The 19,032-nt window shown below is 53.5% G+C and overlaps 1 protein-coding gene across 1 annotated transcript; it reads left to right on the top strand.

Annotated features, from left to right (window-relative positions):
• Positions 1-561: 561 nt before the first annotated feature.
• Positions 562-16,202, top strand: CAPN11 (calpain 11). Its single transcript, XM_047795821.1, has 21 exons — positions 562-807; positions 1,155-1,224; positions 4,480-4,598; positions 6,264-6,397; positions 6,591-6,759; positions 9,187-9,270; positions 9,360-9,445; positions 9,676-9,750; positions 9,869-10,026; positions 10,222-10,394; positions 12,483-12,494; positions 12,767-12,978; positions 13,272-13,311; positions 13,408-13,476; positions 13,565-13,622; positions 13,768-13,832; positions 14,078-14,146; positions 14,903-14,981; positions 15,079-15,195; positions 15,985-16,043; positions 16,176-16,202. The coding sequence occupies exons 1-21, from the start codon at positions 580-582 to the stop codon at positions 16,200-16,202; spliced, it is 2,103 nt and encodes a 700-aa protein (XP_047651777.1). The 5' UTR covers positions 562-579.
• Positions 16,203-19,032: the final 2,830 nt, after the last annotated feature.

The following is a 19,032-nucleotide window of genomic DNA, read 5'->3' on the forward strand; positions in this document are numbered from 1 at the left end:
GGGTCGTGATGACAGGCTCGGTTCCACTTTTGTTTTTTTCTTTGAACAGGGATTTTGGTCCAAAGTTTCGTTTGTTTTATAATATCTGCTTCCGCCTTCCCCTCTATCAGATTGGCTTCCTCCACGGCCACCACCTCTCCGTGCTCCGAGGCTCGACCTGCCATGGGACCCTCGTGGAGGAGGGTACCCCCTTTCCATCGAAGGGGGAAGCCCTCTTTCTTGTCTGCCAACCCCAATCACGCTCAGTCCATTTTTTTTTGTCTTTTTTTTTGCTATTTCTTGGGCCGCTCCCGCGGCATATGGAGGTTCCCAGGCTAGGGGTCTAATCGGAGCTGTAGCTGCCGGCCTACGCCAGAGCCACAGCAACGCAGGATCCGAGCCGCGTCTGCAACCTACACCACAGCTCATGGGCAACGCCGGATCGTTAACCCACTGAGCAAGAGCAGGGACCGAACCCGCAACCTCATGGTTCCTAGTCGGATTTGTTAACCACTGCGCCGCGACGGGAACTCCTCAGTCCATTTTTTAATCGGGTTCTCTTTTCCTTATTAAGCAGAGACCAGTATCACTAACAAGGGGATGGCGGCTCACATAACCCAGAGCCGACTAAGGGCCAAGGGTGTGGGCCAACAGCACAACGCAGAGAACTACAACAACCAGAGCTTTGAGGAGCTGCGAGCAATCTGCCTACGGAAGGGGCTGCTGTTTGAAGATCCCTTATTCCCTGCCGAGCCCAGTTCGCTAGGCTTCAGGGAACTGGGCCCCAACTCCAAAAATGTGCAGAACATCAGCTGGCAGCGACCCAGTGTGGGTACTGGGAGGGGAGGCACGGACTCATGGGGCGGGGGTTCTAGTGACACCCCAGTCGCTTGGATAATCTCCACACACCCCCGATCTGGCCCTGCACTAGGATCCACCGGCATCAGGGCTGGGATGGTTCCGGACGCGCTTAAGCAAAACCACTCAGACAATCCGGGAAGGCCACTCTCTGACCTTTGCTGTCACAGACTCCATGTCACATGCCAAGCTCCCCCCTGCCCGCCATCCATGTCTCCCCCTAGAATCCAGAGGCGGGCTTTTTTCCCAGAGGTAGGAGGGAGGTTTGGGGGGGGCGGGGTGTCTAACTCTCTGAAACCTTTATTCCTTCACTGCAGCAAATCACCAGCAATCCTCAATTCATTGTGAATGGGGTCAGCCCGACAGACATCTGCCAGGGGGTGCTTGGTGAGCGGGGAGCAGGGGAGGGGATGGGGGGAAGAGGGCTGAGGTAGGGGAGTGTCAGAGTGTCTTTTTTTGTCTTTTTGTCTTTTTTTTTTTTTTAGGGCCACACCCATGGCATATGGAAGTTTCCAAGCTAGGGGTCGAATCAGAAGTACAGCTGCCAGTTTACACTACAGCCATAGCAACTCAGGATCCAGGCTGTAACTTTGACCTACAGTGCAGCTCATGACAATGCTAGATCCTTAACCCACTGAGCAAGGCCAAGGATTAAACCCACGCATCCTCATGGTTACTAGTCACGTTTGTTACTGCTGAGCCACAATGGGAACTCCCAGAGTGTCATCTGAGGCTGTGGGACTGCCAGCTCTAGGTTCAGACAGGCTCTTCTATTTCCCAGGCTCTTCCCCTAATCCCAGTTCCACCCCCATCTGCTGCCCTCTGGGTCTGGGAGTAGGCTGGGGTGCTATATTATCCATTGCTAGGCAATCGATTGCTCCAAGACTCTTTTTTTTTTTTGCTTTTTAGGGCCAACCTGCAGCATATGGAAGTTCCCAGGCTAGGGGTCAAATCTGAGCTACAGCTGCCAGCCTACGCCACAACCACAGCAATGCCAGATCTGTGACTTACACCACAGCTCACAGCAATGCTGAATCCTTAACCAACTGAGTTGAGCAAGGCCAGGGATCAAACCTGTCCTCATGGATACCAGTTGGGTTTGTTACCACTGAGCCACAACGGGAACTCCCTAGACTTGGTGATTTAAAGCAACAACAAATATCTATCATCTCACCGTTTCTCTAGGGCAGGAATTGAGAAGCAGTATAGCTGGATGGGTCTGGCTCAGGGTCTCTCGTGGGGCTTTGGTGACCTGAAGGTTTCATGGAAGTGGGAGGGCCCCCTTCCAAGGTGACACACTCACTTGGCAAGAGGCCTCAGGTCCTGCCACACAGGCTTCTCTGTAGGACACTAGAGTGTCCACACAACACAGGAGCTGGCTACCTAAAGAGTGAGTGGCCCAAAAAGAGAACCAGGCAGAAGCGTAATGTCACTGCCACCCAGTCTCAGGAGAAGCTGGTGGTAATGAGCGCACAATCCAGCCCACACTCAAGGGGAGAGAAATTAGGCTCCTGCTCCTGAGGAGAGGATGATCAGAGGACTTGGGGACACATATTAAAGCCACTGCGAGGGGTTCCCGTTAGGGCTCAGTGATAACAAACCAGACTAGAATCCATGAGGACTCAGATTCAATCCCTCACCTTGCTCAGTGGGTTAAGGATTCAGTGTTGCCATGAGCTGTGGTGTAGATTCCAGATGTGACTGGGATCTGGCGTTACTGTGGCTATGGTGTAGGCTGGTAGCTGCAGCTGATTCGACCCCTAGCCTGGGAACTTCCATATGCCATAGGTGCGGCCCTAAAAAGACAAAAAAAAAAAAAAAGGTCACGGCGAGTGCCACGACTTCCTCAGTCTGGGGTATCAGGTAAAGGAGCAGCCCACCCTCCTGCAGGCTCCCATGGACAGGCCCCCAGACATACCTTCCTCCCTAAGCCCCATCCTTTCCCAAAGTTTCCTCCAAAGCCCTCGTTGAATCTCTAGGGATGGAGTTCCCATTGTGGCTCAGCAGGTTAGGAATTTGACTAGTATCCATGAGGATGAAAGTTCGATCCCTTGGTCTTACTCAGTGGGTTAAGTTTCCATAGTTGCTGCAAGCTGTGGCGTAGGTCGCAGACGCGGCTTGGATCTGGCATTGCTGTGGCTGTGTGGAGTGGGATGGCAGCTGTAGCTCCAGTTGATCCCCTAGCCTGGGAATGTCATATGTCATGGGTGCGGCTCTGAAAAGATCAAAAAAAAAAAAAAAAAAGGAGTTCCCTTCGTGGCGCAGTGGTTAACGAATCCGACTAGGAACCATGAGGTTGCGGGTTCGGTCCCTGCCCTTGCTCAGTGGGTTAACGATCCGGCGTTGCCGTGAGCTGTGGTGTAGGTTACAGACGCGGCTCGGATCCCGAGTTGCTGTGGCTCTGGTGTAGGCCGGCAGCTACAGCTCCGATTGGACCCCTAGCCTGGGAACCTCCATATGCCGCGGGAGCGGCCCAAGAAATAGAAAAAAGACAAAAAAAAAAAAAGAATCTCTAGGGATAAGGCCAGGGTGGGCTTTCTCTGAGGCTGAATTCTGTCCTCTTTGGGGCAGAGGCAAGGGCAGGATGTGGGCAGGGCAGAGGCCCAGGAGGCTTCAGTCCCCATGGCTGCAGCAGAAGGGGCTGGGGCTCCAGGAGGGGCTCCACAAGGAGAAAATGCCTCTTCTAGGTGCCCTTTTGATGATAGCAGTTGGAGCATCCTTCACCTTCCCTTCCCACCCTATGCTTCCCTCCAAGGGCATCTCAGGCAGCCAGGAGGCCCTGGTCATCACAGAAGCTTTCCCAGTGCCCTCAGCCTCAGCCAGGCCCGGGGCCCCACACAGGGCACCACCCTGCCCCCACAGCCCCACCTGTGATCTGAGGCACCCCACCCCCCACCAGGAGAGATGGCCGCAGATGACGTCAGACCAAGAGTCCTGCCCCTGTGTCCCAGCTGGGGTACAGACTGAGCCCCCTGGGTCTCCAGTATTATGGGGGTGACCCAGTTTAATCATGAGACAGAGGTGGGGGTCATGGGAAAGGTGACTGGCCTTGTTCAAGGGACGGGAGATAATTGACTGTGCCTGCCCCCAAAGGCAGGTCCCAGAGGGAGAAGCAAGACCAAGGCCAGAGGTTCCCTTCATGGCCCAGTAGAAACGAATCCAACTAGGAACCGTGAGGCTGCGGGTTTGATCCCTGGCCTCGCTCAGTGGGTTGGGGATTGGGCTTTGCCGTGAGCTGGGGTATAGGTGGCAGATGCGGCTCGGATCCCCGTGTTGCCGCGGGCTGTGGTGTAGGCCCGCAGCTGTAGCTCTGATTCAGTCCCCAGCCTGGGAAGCCCCATATGCCACCCTAAAAAGGGTGCAGCCCTAAAAAGAAAAAAAAAAAGAAAAAAGACCAAGGCCAAAAATACCTTCTCTCCCAATCCCAAAACAAAAGCGATTGACTGTCATTTGTGAGTCTCTCACCTAAGAGAAGGCTCTCACCTCCAGAGCCTTCCCTTCCGCTCTCCCCTGGCTGGCTTCCCCTGCAAACAGCCCTTAGCAGGAGGGCCTCTCTAGCGGGGGAGGGGGGCCCTCAGAGCCAGCTCCTGCTCCTTGGGGCCTGGATTCTGAGTTACATGGGGAGCCCTTCTGTCTCTCCAGGGGACTGCTGGCTGCTGGCTGCCATCGGCTCCCTCACCGTGTACCCCAAACTCTTCTACCGTGTGGTGCCCAAGGGCCAGAGCTTCAAGAAAAACTATGCCGGCATCTTCCACTTCCAGGTGAAGGGCAATTTGAAAGCCAGAGTTGTGTGTGAGGGGTGCGTGCATGTGTGTGTGTGTGTGTGTGTGTGTGAGAGAGAGAGAGAGAGAGAGAGAGAGAGGAGGGAGAGAAAGGAAGAGAGAGAAGATAAAGAATGTGCACATGCTGGAGTTCCCGTCATGGTTCCGACTAGGGACCAGTGGGTTAAGGATCCGGTGTTGCCATGAGCTGTGGTGTAGGTCGCAGATGCGGCTTGGATCCCGAGTTGCTGTGGCTGTGGTGTAGACCGGCAGCTGTAGCTCTGATTAGACCTCTAGCCCGGGAACATCCATATGCCGCAGGAAGCGGCCCTAGAAAAGACAAAAAAAAAAGAGAGAGAGAATTGGTACATGCTTTGAAGTTCACCTTTTTCCTATTCTTTCTGAAAAATGACATTTATTACGATGGATTTTTGCCTAATTATCAGCAAAACATCTGCTCACTGGGAGATATCATGGAAGCTAACTTTTTTTTTTTTTGCTTTTTAGGGCCACACCTGCAGCATATGGAGGTTCCCAGGCTAGGGGTCAAATTGGAGTTGGAGCCACTGGCCTACACCACAGCTCACGGCAACGCTGGATCCTTAACCCACTGAGGGAGGCCAGGGATCGAACCCAAAACCTCATGGTTCCTAGTTGGATTTGTTTCCGCTGCACCTCAGTGGGAACTCTGGAAGCTAATTTTTTAAAGCCTCCAAAGAAAACAATTATCAGTCTGTGGCTCTTCCTCCTTTTCCTCTCCTTGTCCTGCTTCTGTCTCTGTCTCTTCCTCCAGGGGAGATACACACGTGTATATGCACATTTACATGTATATGCATATGTATAGGTATGAGCATATCCGACATTGGGAATTTCTGCCACGTGATTTTTGGACTCTGCTCTTTTAAGTTAAGCGACATATGGACAAATTCCTCCTGTCATAAAATATTTCCAAAAATCACAAGAGGTTTTTTTCTCATCTTTTTAGGGCCGCCCTCGAAGCCTATGGAGGTTCCCAAGCTAGGGGTCGAATCAAGAGCTGCAGCTGCCGGCCTACACCACAGCCACAGCGACATGGGATCCGAGCCCCACACCACAGCCGCAGCAATGCCATGCACCCTCATGGATACTAGCCAGATTCGTTTCCACTGAGCCTTGACGGGAGTCTGTGGCACAGTGGGTTAAGAATCCAGCAGCAGAGGCTTCGATCCTGGCCCAGCACAGTGGGTTAAAGATCCAGTATTGCTGCAGCTTCAACTCGAATTCTCTCCCTGTCTGGGGAACTTTCATATGCCATGCATGTAGCCATTAAACAAGAAAGAAAGAAAGAGAGAAGGAGAGAAAGGCAGGCATCCTAAAGTTCATTCAAGGTCAAAAGGTGGGCGGGTCCCTCCGGAGCCCAGGCAGAACCTGGAGATAAGGAAGCTGGGGAGGTTCAGGCCTTTTTAGGGGATGGGCTCTCTGAACTGGTGTGTCACAGAACCTGCCACCAGAAGGCGCTTGTGTCACAGAGTCCTCAGGCAAGGAGGAGAGAGAGAGAGAGAGAGAGAGAGAGAGAGAGAGAGAGAGAGTGTTTGTGTGTGTGTGTGTGTGTCTTCGCGCGCGTACTCTTGGCCTGGCACAGACAGATATCCCACACTCGGCTGAGACCCAGCTTGCTACCTGCAGATCTGGCAGTTTGGCCAGTGGATGGATGTGGTGGTGGATGATCGGCTGCCCACAAAGAATGGCAAGCTGGTGTTTGTGCACTCAGCGGAGCGCACTGAGTTCTGGAGCGCCCTGCTGGAGAAGGCGTACGCCAAGTGAGTGCTCCAGCCAAGGAGTTGGGCTGGCCTCCAGGTCTGCCCTGACTGTTGGCAGCAACGGGGACAGCTGGAATCAGGGGAAGAGGCATGGGGACCGCAGAGCATCCTACCCTCTCCTCAGCCCACCCTCTGATGTCCAAGCTCACAACTGCCTCCTAGAGCCCAAACAGTGCCCTCTCTGTGCCCACAGGCTGAACGGATCCTATGAAGCACTGTCAGGGGGGAACACAATGGAAGGCTTTGAGGACTTCACGGGGGGCGTGACCCAGAGCTTCCAGCTCCAGACACCCCCTCAGAACCTGCTGAGGATGCTTAGGAAGGGCATAGAGCGATCCTCCCTCATGGGCTGCTCCATTGAAGTAAGCTGTACTTGGTCCTGGCTCAGGGCCTTTGCACCTGCTGTTGCTGTCACCTAGAAAGCTCTTTCCTCGGATACCTGCATAACTAGCTCCTTCTCTTTCATTTTTCAGTTCAAATGCCTCTTCCTCAGGCTAATCTTCTCTGTCTCCCAATCTAAATTAGCTGCTCTTATACTCATTGCTTCTTTACTTTGATTTAATTTTCTCCCCAACATTTATCATGAGCTGAAACTGGCTTACTTGTCTGTGTGTACCTTCACGACCTAGCTTCTCTCGACAATTCTTCTATTCCATGAAGGCAGTGACCTTATCTGTCTCACTCACTGCTGGGTCCTAGGACTTAAGATGGCACTTACCATGCAATAGATGCCCAACCAGTACTTGTTCAAATAAATAAATGGAATAAATAAATTTATTTTTGCTTTTTAGGGCCACACTCACAGCACATGGAGGTTCCCAGGCTAGGAGTCGAATAGGAGCTGTAGCTGCCGGCCTACACCACAGCCACAGCAGCATGGGATATGAGCCCTCTCTGCAAGCTACACCACAGTTCACGGCAACACCAGATTCTTAACCCACTGAGCAAAGCCAGGGATCGAATCTGCGTCCTTGCGGTTGCTTGTCAGATTCATTAACCACTGAGCCACGACGGGAACTCCAATAACATAAAATTTGAAAAATAAAAAGAAATGAACTGTTGATACACACAACAACTTGGATGAATCCCAAGGAATGCATTAAAAAAAAGCCCATCCCCAAAAGTTCCATACTGTATGATTCCATTTATGTGACAATCTTGAAATGACAAAAATTTGGGAATTGACAACTCCGACTCTAGAACTGAGAGCCACAGAGTCGGAGTTGTCAGAGTCTGGGGAAGAGGTCGGAAGAGGTGGAAGTTGGTTATCCACCTCAAAGGCAGCACGGAGTTCCCGTCGTGGCGCAGTGGTTAACTAATCCGACTAGGAACCTTGAGGTTGCGGGTTCGGTCCCTGCCCTTGCTCAGTGGGTTAACGATCCGGCGTTGCCATGAGCTGTGGTGTAGGTTGCAGATGCAGCTCGGATCCCGAGTTGCTGTGGCTCTGGCGTAGGCCAGTGGCTACAGCTCCTATTCGACCCCTAGCCTGGGAACCTCCATATGCCGAGGGAGCGGCCCAAAGAAATAGCAAAAAGACAAAAAAAAAAAAACAAAGGCAGCACGATGGATGCTAGTGCTGATGAAACTGTTTTGCATCGTGACTACGGCGGTGGATCCAGGAAAGTACACATATGATAACACTGCACAAAACACACATAATAAGCACAAGCAAAAGTGGAGACCTGTATAAGACAGACAAATTGTGGAGTTCCCATGGGGGCTCAGCAGGTTAAGAACCCCCATAGCATCCATAAGGATGCCAGTTTGATCCCTGGCCTCGCTCAGTGGATTAAGAATCCAGCATTGCCTCAATCTACAGCTTAGGTTGCAGATGTGACTCAGATCTGGTGTTGCTGTGGCTGTGGTACAGGCTGGCGGCTGCAACTCTGATTTGACCCCTAACCTGGGAACCTCCATATGCCACAGGTGTGGCCCTAAAAAAAAAAAAAAAGAAAGAAAGAAAAAACCAGGCCAATTGTGAAATTGTGCCAACATCAGGATCCTGGTTCTGATATTGTGTTATAGTTTTGCAAGATGTCACCACCCAAGGAAATTAGATAAGGGGTGCACGGGCTCTCTCTCTGTTATTTCTTACAATTACATGTGAATCTACAATCATTTGAGAATATGAAATTTAATTTTCTTTCTTTCTTTTTTTGCTTTTTCGGGCCACACCCACAGCATATGGAGGTTCCCAGGCTGGAGTCTAATTGAAGCTATAGCTGCCGGCCTACACCACAGCTCACAGCAACGCTGGATCCTGAACCCACTGAGCAAGGCCAGGGATCGAACCCGCAACCTTATGGTTCCTAGTCGGATTCAGTTCCACTGGGCCACAACAAGAACATCATCTCTATATTATTTCTTACAACTGCATGTGAATCTACAATCATTTGAAAATACGAAGTTTAATTTTCTTTTCTTGCTTTTTTTTTTTTTTTTTACTTTTTAGGGTGGCATATGCATATGGAGATTCCCAGGCTAGGGGTCAAATCAAAGCTACAGCTGCCGGCCTACACCACAGCCACAGCAACACCAAATCCAAGCCCCATCTGTGACCTACACCCCAGCTCACAGCAACGCCCAATCCCCAACCCACTGAGCAATGCCAGGGATCGAACCCGAAACCTCATGGTTCCTAGTTGGATTCATTTCTGCTGTGCCGCATTGGGAACTCCCAAAGTTTAATTTCCTTAAAAAAGGAAACCAGAGAGTCATCACCTCTCTTTCTGGTGCCCCCGTCCCTCTGATCAGGTCCTGAGTTGGTTTCCTTCCTCTCTGTACGGTAGGTCACCAGCAACAGCGACTTGGAGTCGCTGACACAGAGGATGCTGGTAAAAGGACATGCTTACTCGGTGACCGGCCTCCAGGATGTGAGTCTGACCACAGCACCCCACCTAGAGGGGCCTGAGGAGAGCCTCGATGACCCTACACCCCTGACCTTTGTCCATCCTCCACCCAGATCTGGTACCACGGCAAGACGGTAACGCTGATTCGGGTCCGGAATCCCTGGGGCCGGATTGAGTGGAATGGAGCCTGGAGTGACAAGTAGGCAGCCCTGAACAGCACTTGGGGTGAGGGGTAGAGCACATGCAGGCCCTCCAAGGCCATGCCACAGGGGGACTGATTGGCATCCAGTCCCCTGGGCATCAGGGCGAGTGAGCCCCACCCCTCCAGAATCTCCATCTAACCGGGATGTTCAGGGATGGGGGAATCCCTGGAGGAGGAATAAGGTGCCCTCTGACCCCTGCCCCTCGCCTCCCACTGCCCGTCTCCAGTGCCAAGGAGTGGGAAGAGGTGTCCCCAGACTTCCAGAGGCAGATGCTGCACAGGAAGGAAGATGGGGAGTTTTGGTCAGTGCCGCTTGGATGGGACCGCCTCTGTCCCCACACCCTGTTCCACCTGTGCCTTGGATGGGGAGGCTGGCGGGGGGGCTGCGTGCTGCTGATGGCGCTGTCCCCTCCACCACAGGATGTCCTACCAAGATTTCCTGGACAACTTCACCCTCCTGGAAATCTGTAACCTGATGCCTGACACACTCTCTGACTACAAGAGCTATTGGCACACCACCTTCTATGAGGGCAGCTGGCGGAGGGGCAGCACTGCGGGGGGCTGCAGGAGCCACCTCGGTGGGTACAGGGGACTCCGGGCACAGGGAGCAAGGGATGGGCCACTGACTCACCCCAAAAGCAGGCCTGGGGGGGAGGTCACAGGGGTCAGGGGCCATCAGATCCCCACGGGTCCTGTTGAGGAGGCAGCCACGTGGCTGGAAAGGCCATTCCCGAGGGGGAGTACAGAGCCGTCCGTACCTGCTTCCTCCACAGACACGTTCTGGACCAACCCCCAGTTTAAGCTCTCTCTCCCCGAGGAGGATGACGATGACCCAGAGGCCGAGGAAGCCATCTGCACCTGCCTGGTGGCCCTGATGCAGAAGAACTGGAGACGGGGGCGGCCGCACGGAGCCCAGCTGCAGACCATCGGCTTTGTCATCTACACGGTGGGCACCCAGCTGGTCCCCCAGCCACTCTTGCTCCCTGCCCCCACCCCATGGCCTCCCCTGTGGGGCCACTGCCCACCTCCGCCCCCTGCCAACAACAGTGACGCCCTCCCATCTCCTCCACAGTCCTGATTTTTCTTGCACATGTGTTGCTTTTAATCTGAAACACTTAGGGAGCAACACACACACTTCCTCTGTGCCAAACATTGTTCCAAAGGCCTCTTGAGGAGTTCCCGTCTTGGCTCAGCAGAAATGACTAGGAACCATGAGGTTGTGGGTTCGATTCCTGGCCTTGCTCAGTGGGATGAGGATCCCGTGTTGCCACAAGCTGTAGTATAGGTTGCAGACCGGCTCGGATCTGGGGTTGCTGTAGCTGTGGTGCAGGCTGGCAGCTGAAGCTCCAATTGGACACTTAGCCTCCATATGCCGAGGGTGCGGCCCTAAAAAAACAAAAAAAAAAAGACAAAGGCCTTTCGAGTAGTAAGGCCTTTAATGAAGAGGAAGGAGATTGGGCCCCAGAGAGGTGGGGTCCCCGTTCCCACACACTCGGATTTCTCCATAACCCCCAGGCTCCCCACAGATGCCCCCCTGGGAAGCATGTCAGGTATCAGGCGGCCAAGAGAAATCCCTGTCAAAAGGATCCCACATGCAGCTTCGCTAACTCCTAGAAACGCCCACTTATCCATTCAACATGGTCAACGATATTCATGGAACCCCTCCCATATGCTGGCCCCCAGACCTGCCCCAGAGTGTCGATCAAGCACAGTGCAGACACCAGCCGTGTCCCCCTCCTAGGCTGTGAGTCCCCAGGTTAACAGACACCTCCTGAAGCCATTTCCAAGGTTAGAAGCAGCCCTTCCAGGAAAAGGCTATATTCACACACACTCCAGTGCCATCAGCATATTAAAGGTTTGGGGACATCCCTGGAAGAGAGCAGCTATTTTATCTTACTTTATTTTATTTTATTATTTTTTCTTTCTATAGCTGCACCCACGGCATACGGAAGTTCCTGTGATAGGGGTTGAACGGGAGCCACAGCTGCTGGCCTATGCCTCAGCCATGGCAACACCAGATCCGAGCAGCATCTGCAACCTACACCACAGCTCACGACAACGCCAGATCATTAACCCACTAAAAGAGGCCAGGGATCAAACCCGAATCCTCAGGGATACTATGTCAGGTTCTAAACCTGATGAGCCACAACAGGAACCCCAAGCAACCTATTTATCTTCGTTTAACTCGCCTTTTTTAACAAACTTCTATGTGCTCCTCCCCTGATTTCAATAATTCCCTATTAACTTCCAGCAGGAGGTGAGTGCTTAAAGGAAAATGCTTTCCCAGTTTTTTTTTTTATCCCAGGTCCTCCACTGTCCAGCAGTGTGAGATTGAGCAAGTTATCTCACTCTGAAGGATTCCATTTCCCATTCTTAACCTGCAGTGGTAAAAATCTCCCCCTGGGAGTTCCCTTAAGGCACAGCAGGTTAAGGATCCAGCATCATCACTCTAGCAGCTGGGGTTTGATTCCTGGCCCAGGAACTTCCACATGCATGGGCTAGGCCAAAAAAATTTTTTTTAAAAAAACCTCCCCCTGGGGAGTTCCCATCGTGGCTCAGCAGCGATGAACCTGACTAGAATCCATGAGGACACAGGTTCGATCGCTGGCCTCACTCAGTGGGTTAAGGATCCAGCATTGCCAGGAGCTGGGGTGTAGGTTGCAGACTCAGCTCAGATCTGGCGTTGCTGTGGCCCTGGCGTAGGCCGGCAACTGTAGCTCTGATTCAACCCCTAGCCTAGAAACTTCCATATGCTGCAGGTGCAGCCTTAGAAAGCAAAAAATAAAATTTTTTTAAATCAGTAAAAAGAAACATCTTCTCCTGGCAAAATTTTGTGTAAACCATACTCTGCTGTCAATAGCTGAAGGGTTATCAATGCTGGGACTTTTTGCTATTAGAGCCCACGTGCCTCCCCACCACCAGCATCCTAGTGCCCCTGACACAGCCCCCTCCCCTAAACACACACCCGGCTTCCACTGGCCTGAGCCCCTTCACCATCCTGAGGATCCAACCCTCCTCTCTCTTCCCTTTCCAGATCCCGAAGGAGGTACACAAGACATGGGGCTTGATCCTGGGCCACCCCACCTCTGGCTGCACCTGGATGGGCAAGGGGTGGAATTCTAGGAAAGGCTCTGGGGGCCACTGGGTCAGGCCCCCGGCGGGAGTCAGGAAAGGAAGTGAGCACACCGTGGTTACCTGCCAGCTGGGCAGTGTCCAGACCTCTTGGCCCTGCCGAGCCAGGCCTCACGGTGGGGCTCCCTCCACCCCTCCCCCTCCCACCCCCCTTGGGCCCTGTACCCACCCCCAGGGCACATACAGTTTCAGAACCTCCAGGATATCCACTTGAAAAGGGACTTCTTCGAGAAGTATCAGGACCTGGGCTTCTCAGAGATCTTCACCAATTCTCGGGAGGTGAGCAATCACCTCCGGTTGCCTCCAGGCGAATATATCATTATCCCCTCCACCTTTGAGCCGCACAAGGATGCCGACTTCCTGCTGCGGGTCTTCAGCGAGAAGCACAGCGAGTCCTGGTGAGGGGCCCCACCTGACGGTTCCAAGGCTCCCGGCCCCAGAGCTGTAGGATGGCAGGCTCAGGGAGCAGTCACCTGGCCCCATCCTCACTCTGTCCCTATTTTACAGATGGGAAAACTGAGGCACGAGGCAGGGAAGTCCCAGGTAGTAGCAGAGCCAGAACCAGAACCCAGATCCCACAGAGCCCAGACACCTGACAGGACCTCCCGACGCCCCACCCACTGAAATCCCCATCTCTCTGCCCCCCACCCCCACCCCTGCTCACCTCCAGCCTTCACCCACTCTTGCCCAGGGAACTGGATGAAGCCAACTGCACTCAGCTTCTGCAAGAGGTGAGGGGAGGCTGTGAGGCTGGGGGCTTGGAGGCAGCAGGTGGGCGTTTGGAGGAACTTTCTGGACTGAGTCTCCTCCCCTCCTTTGCCCCCCAGGAGACCATCTCGGAGAATGAAATAGACCAGGACTTTCTCCGTTTGTTTCAGATAGTGGCCGGTGGAGAGGTGAGACACAGAGGGCTGGGGGCTGAAAAGAGGTGGATGCGAGTGGGCTGAAGGGGCCAGAGTAGAGGTTTAGGGCTCCCCTTCCTAGGACAAGGAGATTGGCGTGTACGAGCTGCAGAAGCTGCTCAATAAGGTGGTATCCAAATGTGAGTCCCCCACCCCCCTTCTCACCACCCCTGCCCCACAGCCGGTGCCCCACCTGACCCACCCCACCCCCCACCCCTGTTCCCCCCACATCCCATCAACACCCTACTCACTCCTCCTCTCCTTCCTGCCCCTTGCCTCCCTCAGTCAGACACCTCAAAACCAAAGGCTTCAGCCTGGACGTGTGCCGCTGTATGATCAACCTCTTGGATGTATCTTCCTGTCCAGTGGGCAGTCCTGTCCAGCGCTGTCCCGCCCAGCCCCCTACCCCTGAGCCTGGCCCCCGAGGTTGCAGGAATTAGGCTCTGGGGTAGCAAAAGATGCCAGACCGGCTGGCTGTAACCATAGTCACCATACAGGACCCTGGTGCGTCACCTCCGTGAGCCCCTTCACTTCCCAGCCCCCAGGATGCCCTCCAGCCTCTCCTCAGATATCCTTGACTAGCCGCCCATCCTAGAAAGACAGCTCTGGCAAACTGGGGCTTCAGGAGTTCCAGATCCTGTGGAGAAAAATCAAGAAATGGACGGTAAAGGGCCTTGAGGGGGGCCCATTTATGGGGCAGAGAAAGAGGCTATCAGGAGAAATGAGGACTAGTAAGGATGAGGCTGGAACAGGAGCCCCTGACTAGACACACACACACACACACACACACACACACACAACAGGATGGAGCTGTTGATGTGTTAGTTATTTTTCTTATCTTTTGGTGTTTTGTTTTGTTTTACTATCTAGGGCCACATTTGCGGCTTATGGAGGTTCCCAGGCTAGGGGTTGAATCCAAGCTGTAACTGCTGGTCTACATCACAGCCACAGCAATGTCAGATCTGAACCGCGTCTGCGACCTATACCACAGCTCATGGCAACACCGGATCCTTGACCCACTGAGTAAGGCCAGGGATCGAACCTGCATCCTCATGGATAGTAGTCAGATTTGATTCTGCTGAGCCACAGTGGGAACTCTGATGTGTTGGTTATTAACTAGTCAAAATATTCAGTAACAAGTACAGTCCAGGTATTGGCCAGCATAAAGGATACAGGCAGGAAGCCTCAGGCAGCGGTACCAGGGTGCCAGGGACCCTGGCAGGGAACTAATCCTACACTCACCAGGTGATATGAATACTGGAGCTGGGGATGGGGTAGAGAGGAAGCAGCAAGCTGGGGGGTGGGGGGAGAAGACAACGTGGGGGCCCCCCAGGGTCTTGGAAAGCAGTTGCTTCAGCCTTTCATCCCTTTAACCACCACGCCACGCACACAGCCCTGCAGCATCTGTCTGTCCCTTCAGGACATCTTCCAAGAGTGTGACCAGGACCATTCAGGCACCTTGAACTCCTATGAGATGCGCTTGGCAATTGAGAGAGCAGGTGGCTGGGGGGGCAGGGAGAGGGCTTCGGGGCAGGGACGGGGGAGGCAGTGGCCAGGAGGCTGGACTCTCCGCCTCGGTACTGTTCTCTCTCCCAGGGATCAAACTCAGTAACAAGGTGACACAGGTGCTGGTGGCCAGATATGCAAATGACGACATGATCTTGGACTTTGACAGCTTCATCAGCTGTTTCCTGAGGCTGAAGGCCATGTTCAGTGAGTCAGACTCCTGCCCACCCCCACCCTAGGCCACAGGACCACCAGCTTTCTCCCACTTTCCCGCACAAGGAGCCCTGCTCCAGAAGCACTCCTCTTTCTGGGCATGGATGCTCTGGGTTCAAATCCCAGCCCCTCCACTTGCTGGCTCTGTTGGCCTTGAGCAAGGCATTTATCTCTCTGTGCCTCTGTCTGCCTTATCTGTGACTGCAGCTAGCAGTAGAGCTCACCTGGGATGGGCGTACACGTTACATGAGATAGTATTTTGAGAGCACTCAGAACTTGGCCTGGTTCTTAGGGAGGCTGTCGGAGTCCTTGTCATTCATCCTCTGCTGGGCTGGGGGTTTAGCTGGGGAGCAGGAAGGAGTAGCTTCTGCCTCCCTTTCTGATGTCTTCCCTTTGTGGGGAATGGGTGTTGCAGATGCCTGACTCGGCTCCCAACCCCTCTCCCTTTGCCCCTCCCCCCAAAACAGCGTACTTTCTTTTTTCTTTCTTTCTTTTTTTTTTTTTCTTTTTAGGGCCACACCCACAGCATATGGAGGTTCCCAGCCTAGCAGTTGAACTGGAGCTACAGCTGCCAGCCGATGCCACAGTCACAGCAAGGCCAGATCCAAGTCGCGTCTGCAAACTACACCACAGCTCACAGCAACGCCAGGCCAGGGATGGAACCTGCAACCTCATGGTTCCTAGTCAGATTCATTTCCGCTGTACCACAATGGGAACTCCCAAAACAGCATACTTTCTAACCATGGACCCCTTCTCCCTTTGCCTCCTCCCCACCCAAAACAGCGTACTTTCTAACCATGGACCCCAATAATACTGGCCAGATTTGCTTGAACCTGAACCAGGTACAAAGAAGGGATTTTGGGGCACCTCAACCCATGGTTCCACCTGCCCTTCCCTGCCCCCCCGCCCCCCTCAGCCCCTGCCACCCTGCCCCACCCACCTCTCCCATCCTCTGAGATCCTCTCTCCCCACAGTGGCTGCAGATAACCATGTGGGGATAGAGTCCCTGCAGGAGCCTGGCTTCCTATTGCCACCACCAGCACCAGCCCCCGGGGTTCTGGCCTGGAAGACGGGGTACCCCTTGCCACGCTCAGCTCTGCTGTCTCTGCTGATGGAATGGGCCCCAGACGCCATGCTCACTCTAGCCGAGGGACCTCCAGGCTCACCCTCCCAGCTCCAAGTGCTTCTCTCTAACCCCGGCCATCTAGTGGCTGGATTTCCCCCCAGTCTTTCTTTCTGAGTCTATTTCACTGAGGTTAATTGACACTTCCCCAGCGTCCCCTGGCTGGGGAGACTGTCCATGCTTCCTGTCCTGCTCATGCCCTCCTGCCTCATGGCCCCCCTTTTCTTCCCCTCACTCGGGGGCATTATTATAATTAACAACATGCCACTGGCTTCTGAGTCTCTGTGTTTCTATGGCAGGAAAAGACTGGCGGGGGTGTGAGTCGTCTCCTCAGCACCAAAGAAGGGGCACCCAGTAACTCTCAGTTGGGGTGATACCACCCCACCTCCAAGGAACATTGAGAAATTCGAGGTTGTCACAGAAGCTAGAGGGCATTGTTGGCATTTATGGTCAGTGCCAGGGATGCTAAAGGCACAAGGGTCTCTGCCTGTGAACCGTTAACAAAAAGCGGTACCCAGAGCAGCATCCAAGGAGCGGGCTGAGCCACAGGGCCCAGAGCCTCCTCTCCCTCTCCTCCCTCAAACTGGGGTCTCCAAAGGTGGCACTGCTAGGGTCTCAGAGCTCCAAAGTCCAACACCTGCAAGAGAGAGCAGGTCCTAGAAATGAACTGCCCCTCCTGGGTGTGCAGCTGAGAGGGGTAAGGACTACGAAACAGGTGAGTTCATTCCTGCCTTAAGAGTGTTCACGGGGAGTTCCTGTCGTGGCTCAGCGGTTAATGAATCTGACTAGGAACCATGAGATTGCGGGTTCGGTCCCTGCCCTTGCTCTGTGGGTTAAGGATCCGGTGTTGCTGTGAGCTGTGGTGTAGGTTACAGACGCGGCTCAGATCCCACGTTGCTGTGGCTCTGGCATAGGCCAGGAGCTACAGCTCTGATTCGAACCCTAGCCTGGGAACTTCCCATGTGCCACGGCAGAGGCCCAAGAAACGGCAAAAAGGCAAAAAAAAAAAAAGAAAAGAGTGTTCACGGGAGTTCCTATTATGGCTCAGTGGTAAAGAACCCCACTTGTATCCATGAGGACATGGGTTTAACCCGCTTGGTGAGTTAGGGATCATGGCATTGCCATCAGCTGTGGTGTAGTCAGAGATGAGGCTCAGATCCCGTGTTGCTGTTGCTGTGGCTGTGGTGTAGGCCGGCAGCTGCAGCTCTGCTTTGCCCCTAGTCTGGGAACTTCCATATACTGCAGGTGCGGCCCTAAAAAGAAAGAAAAAAAAAATAGGGTTCACAGAGTTCCCTGGTGGCTCAGCAGGTTAAGGATCCAGTGTCGTCACTGCTGTGGCTCAGGTTCGATCCCAGGCCCCGTGAGAACTTCCACATTCCACATTCTGCATGGCTCCCCCATCCTTCCCGCCCCACCCCAAAAAAGGTGCTCAGATTCAAATCATTCTTATTTTTAGAAAAAAGAGCTTGCTGCCTGCCAAGCTATTGTCCTCAGGAGGGAGGGAGGAAGGGAGGGAAACTTGGTCCTCCTGACCTTGACTTTTGAGTCTCTGTGCCAGGTGCCCCCAGCTTGAAGACTGAGGCCACCAGCAGCACCGTCAACCGTACTTCTCCCCTCCTTCCAGATCTCTCTCTGATGTTCCCTTCTGGGGAACTGAACAAGCAAGCATCTCAGCCTCTTGCCTAGAGACAGCCTCCAAATTCCCTCAGATTAGAGACTGATGCATCTAACCCCCAATGAATCAGAATCTCTCCCGTGTCTGTGTGCTTTCAGCTTCCCGGGGTCACTCACTTCCTTTCCTCCTGCAGTGCATGCTCAGAGGCTTCCTTCCACTGGCACTAAACCCCCTCACCCTGCTCGTGCTTAGTGGGAGGGCTGGGAGTCCAGTCTTCCTGGGTCTGGGGACTGATTCTCTGTGCCAGTGCTGCCCCCCCGCCCCCCCCCCCCTCCGCCGGCCTCCTGTGTGCCTTCAAAGACTAAACTCAGGCAACTGCCCCATTGATCCATTGTCGTCCACCCCACCCCCCCGCCCCGCCACCACCCCACTGCCTCTTGAAGAATCACTTCCCCCACCTGCTCCCGCACTGCAGTCTAGTCTGAGACACAAGGTTAGCAAGTTTCTTAAAGACTGGTTATGGATTTCCCATCCTGGTTCAGTGGTTAACAAATCTGACTAGCAACCATGAGGATGCAGGTTCGATCCCTGGCCTTACTCAGTGGGTTAAGGATCTGGCGTTGCCGTGAGGTGTGGTGTAGGTCGAAGATGTGGCTCAGATCCTGCATGGCTGTGGCGTAGGCCAGCAGCTGTAGTTCTGATTCAATCCCTAGCCCAGGAAGTGCCATATGCCACAGGTGCAGCCCCAAAAAGCAAAAAAAAACAAAAAAACAAAAAACAAAAAAAAACAAAACAAAACACTGATTCCTCCAGGAGTTCCCATTGTGTCTCTGGAGTAACGAACCCAACTAGTATTCATGAGGACATGTGTTCAATCCCTGGCCTCGTTCTATAAGTCTGGAATCGGGTGTTGCCATGAGCTGTGATCCAGACGCGTCTTGGATCCCGTGTTGCTGCAGCTCTGATTTGACCCCTAGCCATATGCTATGGGTATGGCCCTTAAAAAAAAAAAAAAAAAAGGAGTTCCCATCATGGCTCAGCAGTTAACAAATCTGACTAGGAACAATGAGGTTGCGGGTTCTTACTCAGTGGG

The sequence above is a fragment of the Phacochoerus africanus genome, chromosome 9 (assembly GCF_016906955.1).
Source record: "Phacochoerus africanus isolate WHEZ1 chromosome 9, ROS_Pafr_v1, whole genome shotgun sequence".
NCBI lineage: Eukaryota > Metazoa > Chordata > Mammalia > Artiodactyla > Suidae > Phacochoerus > Phacochoerus africanus.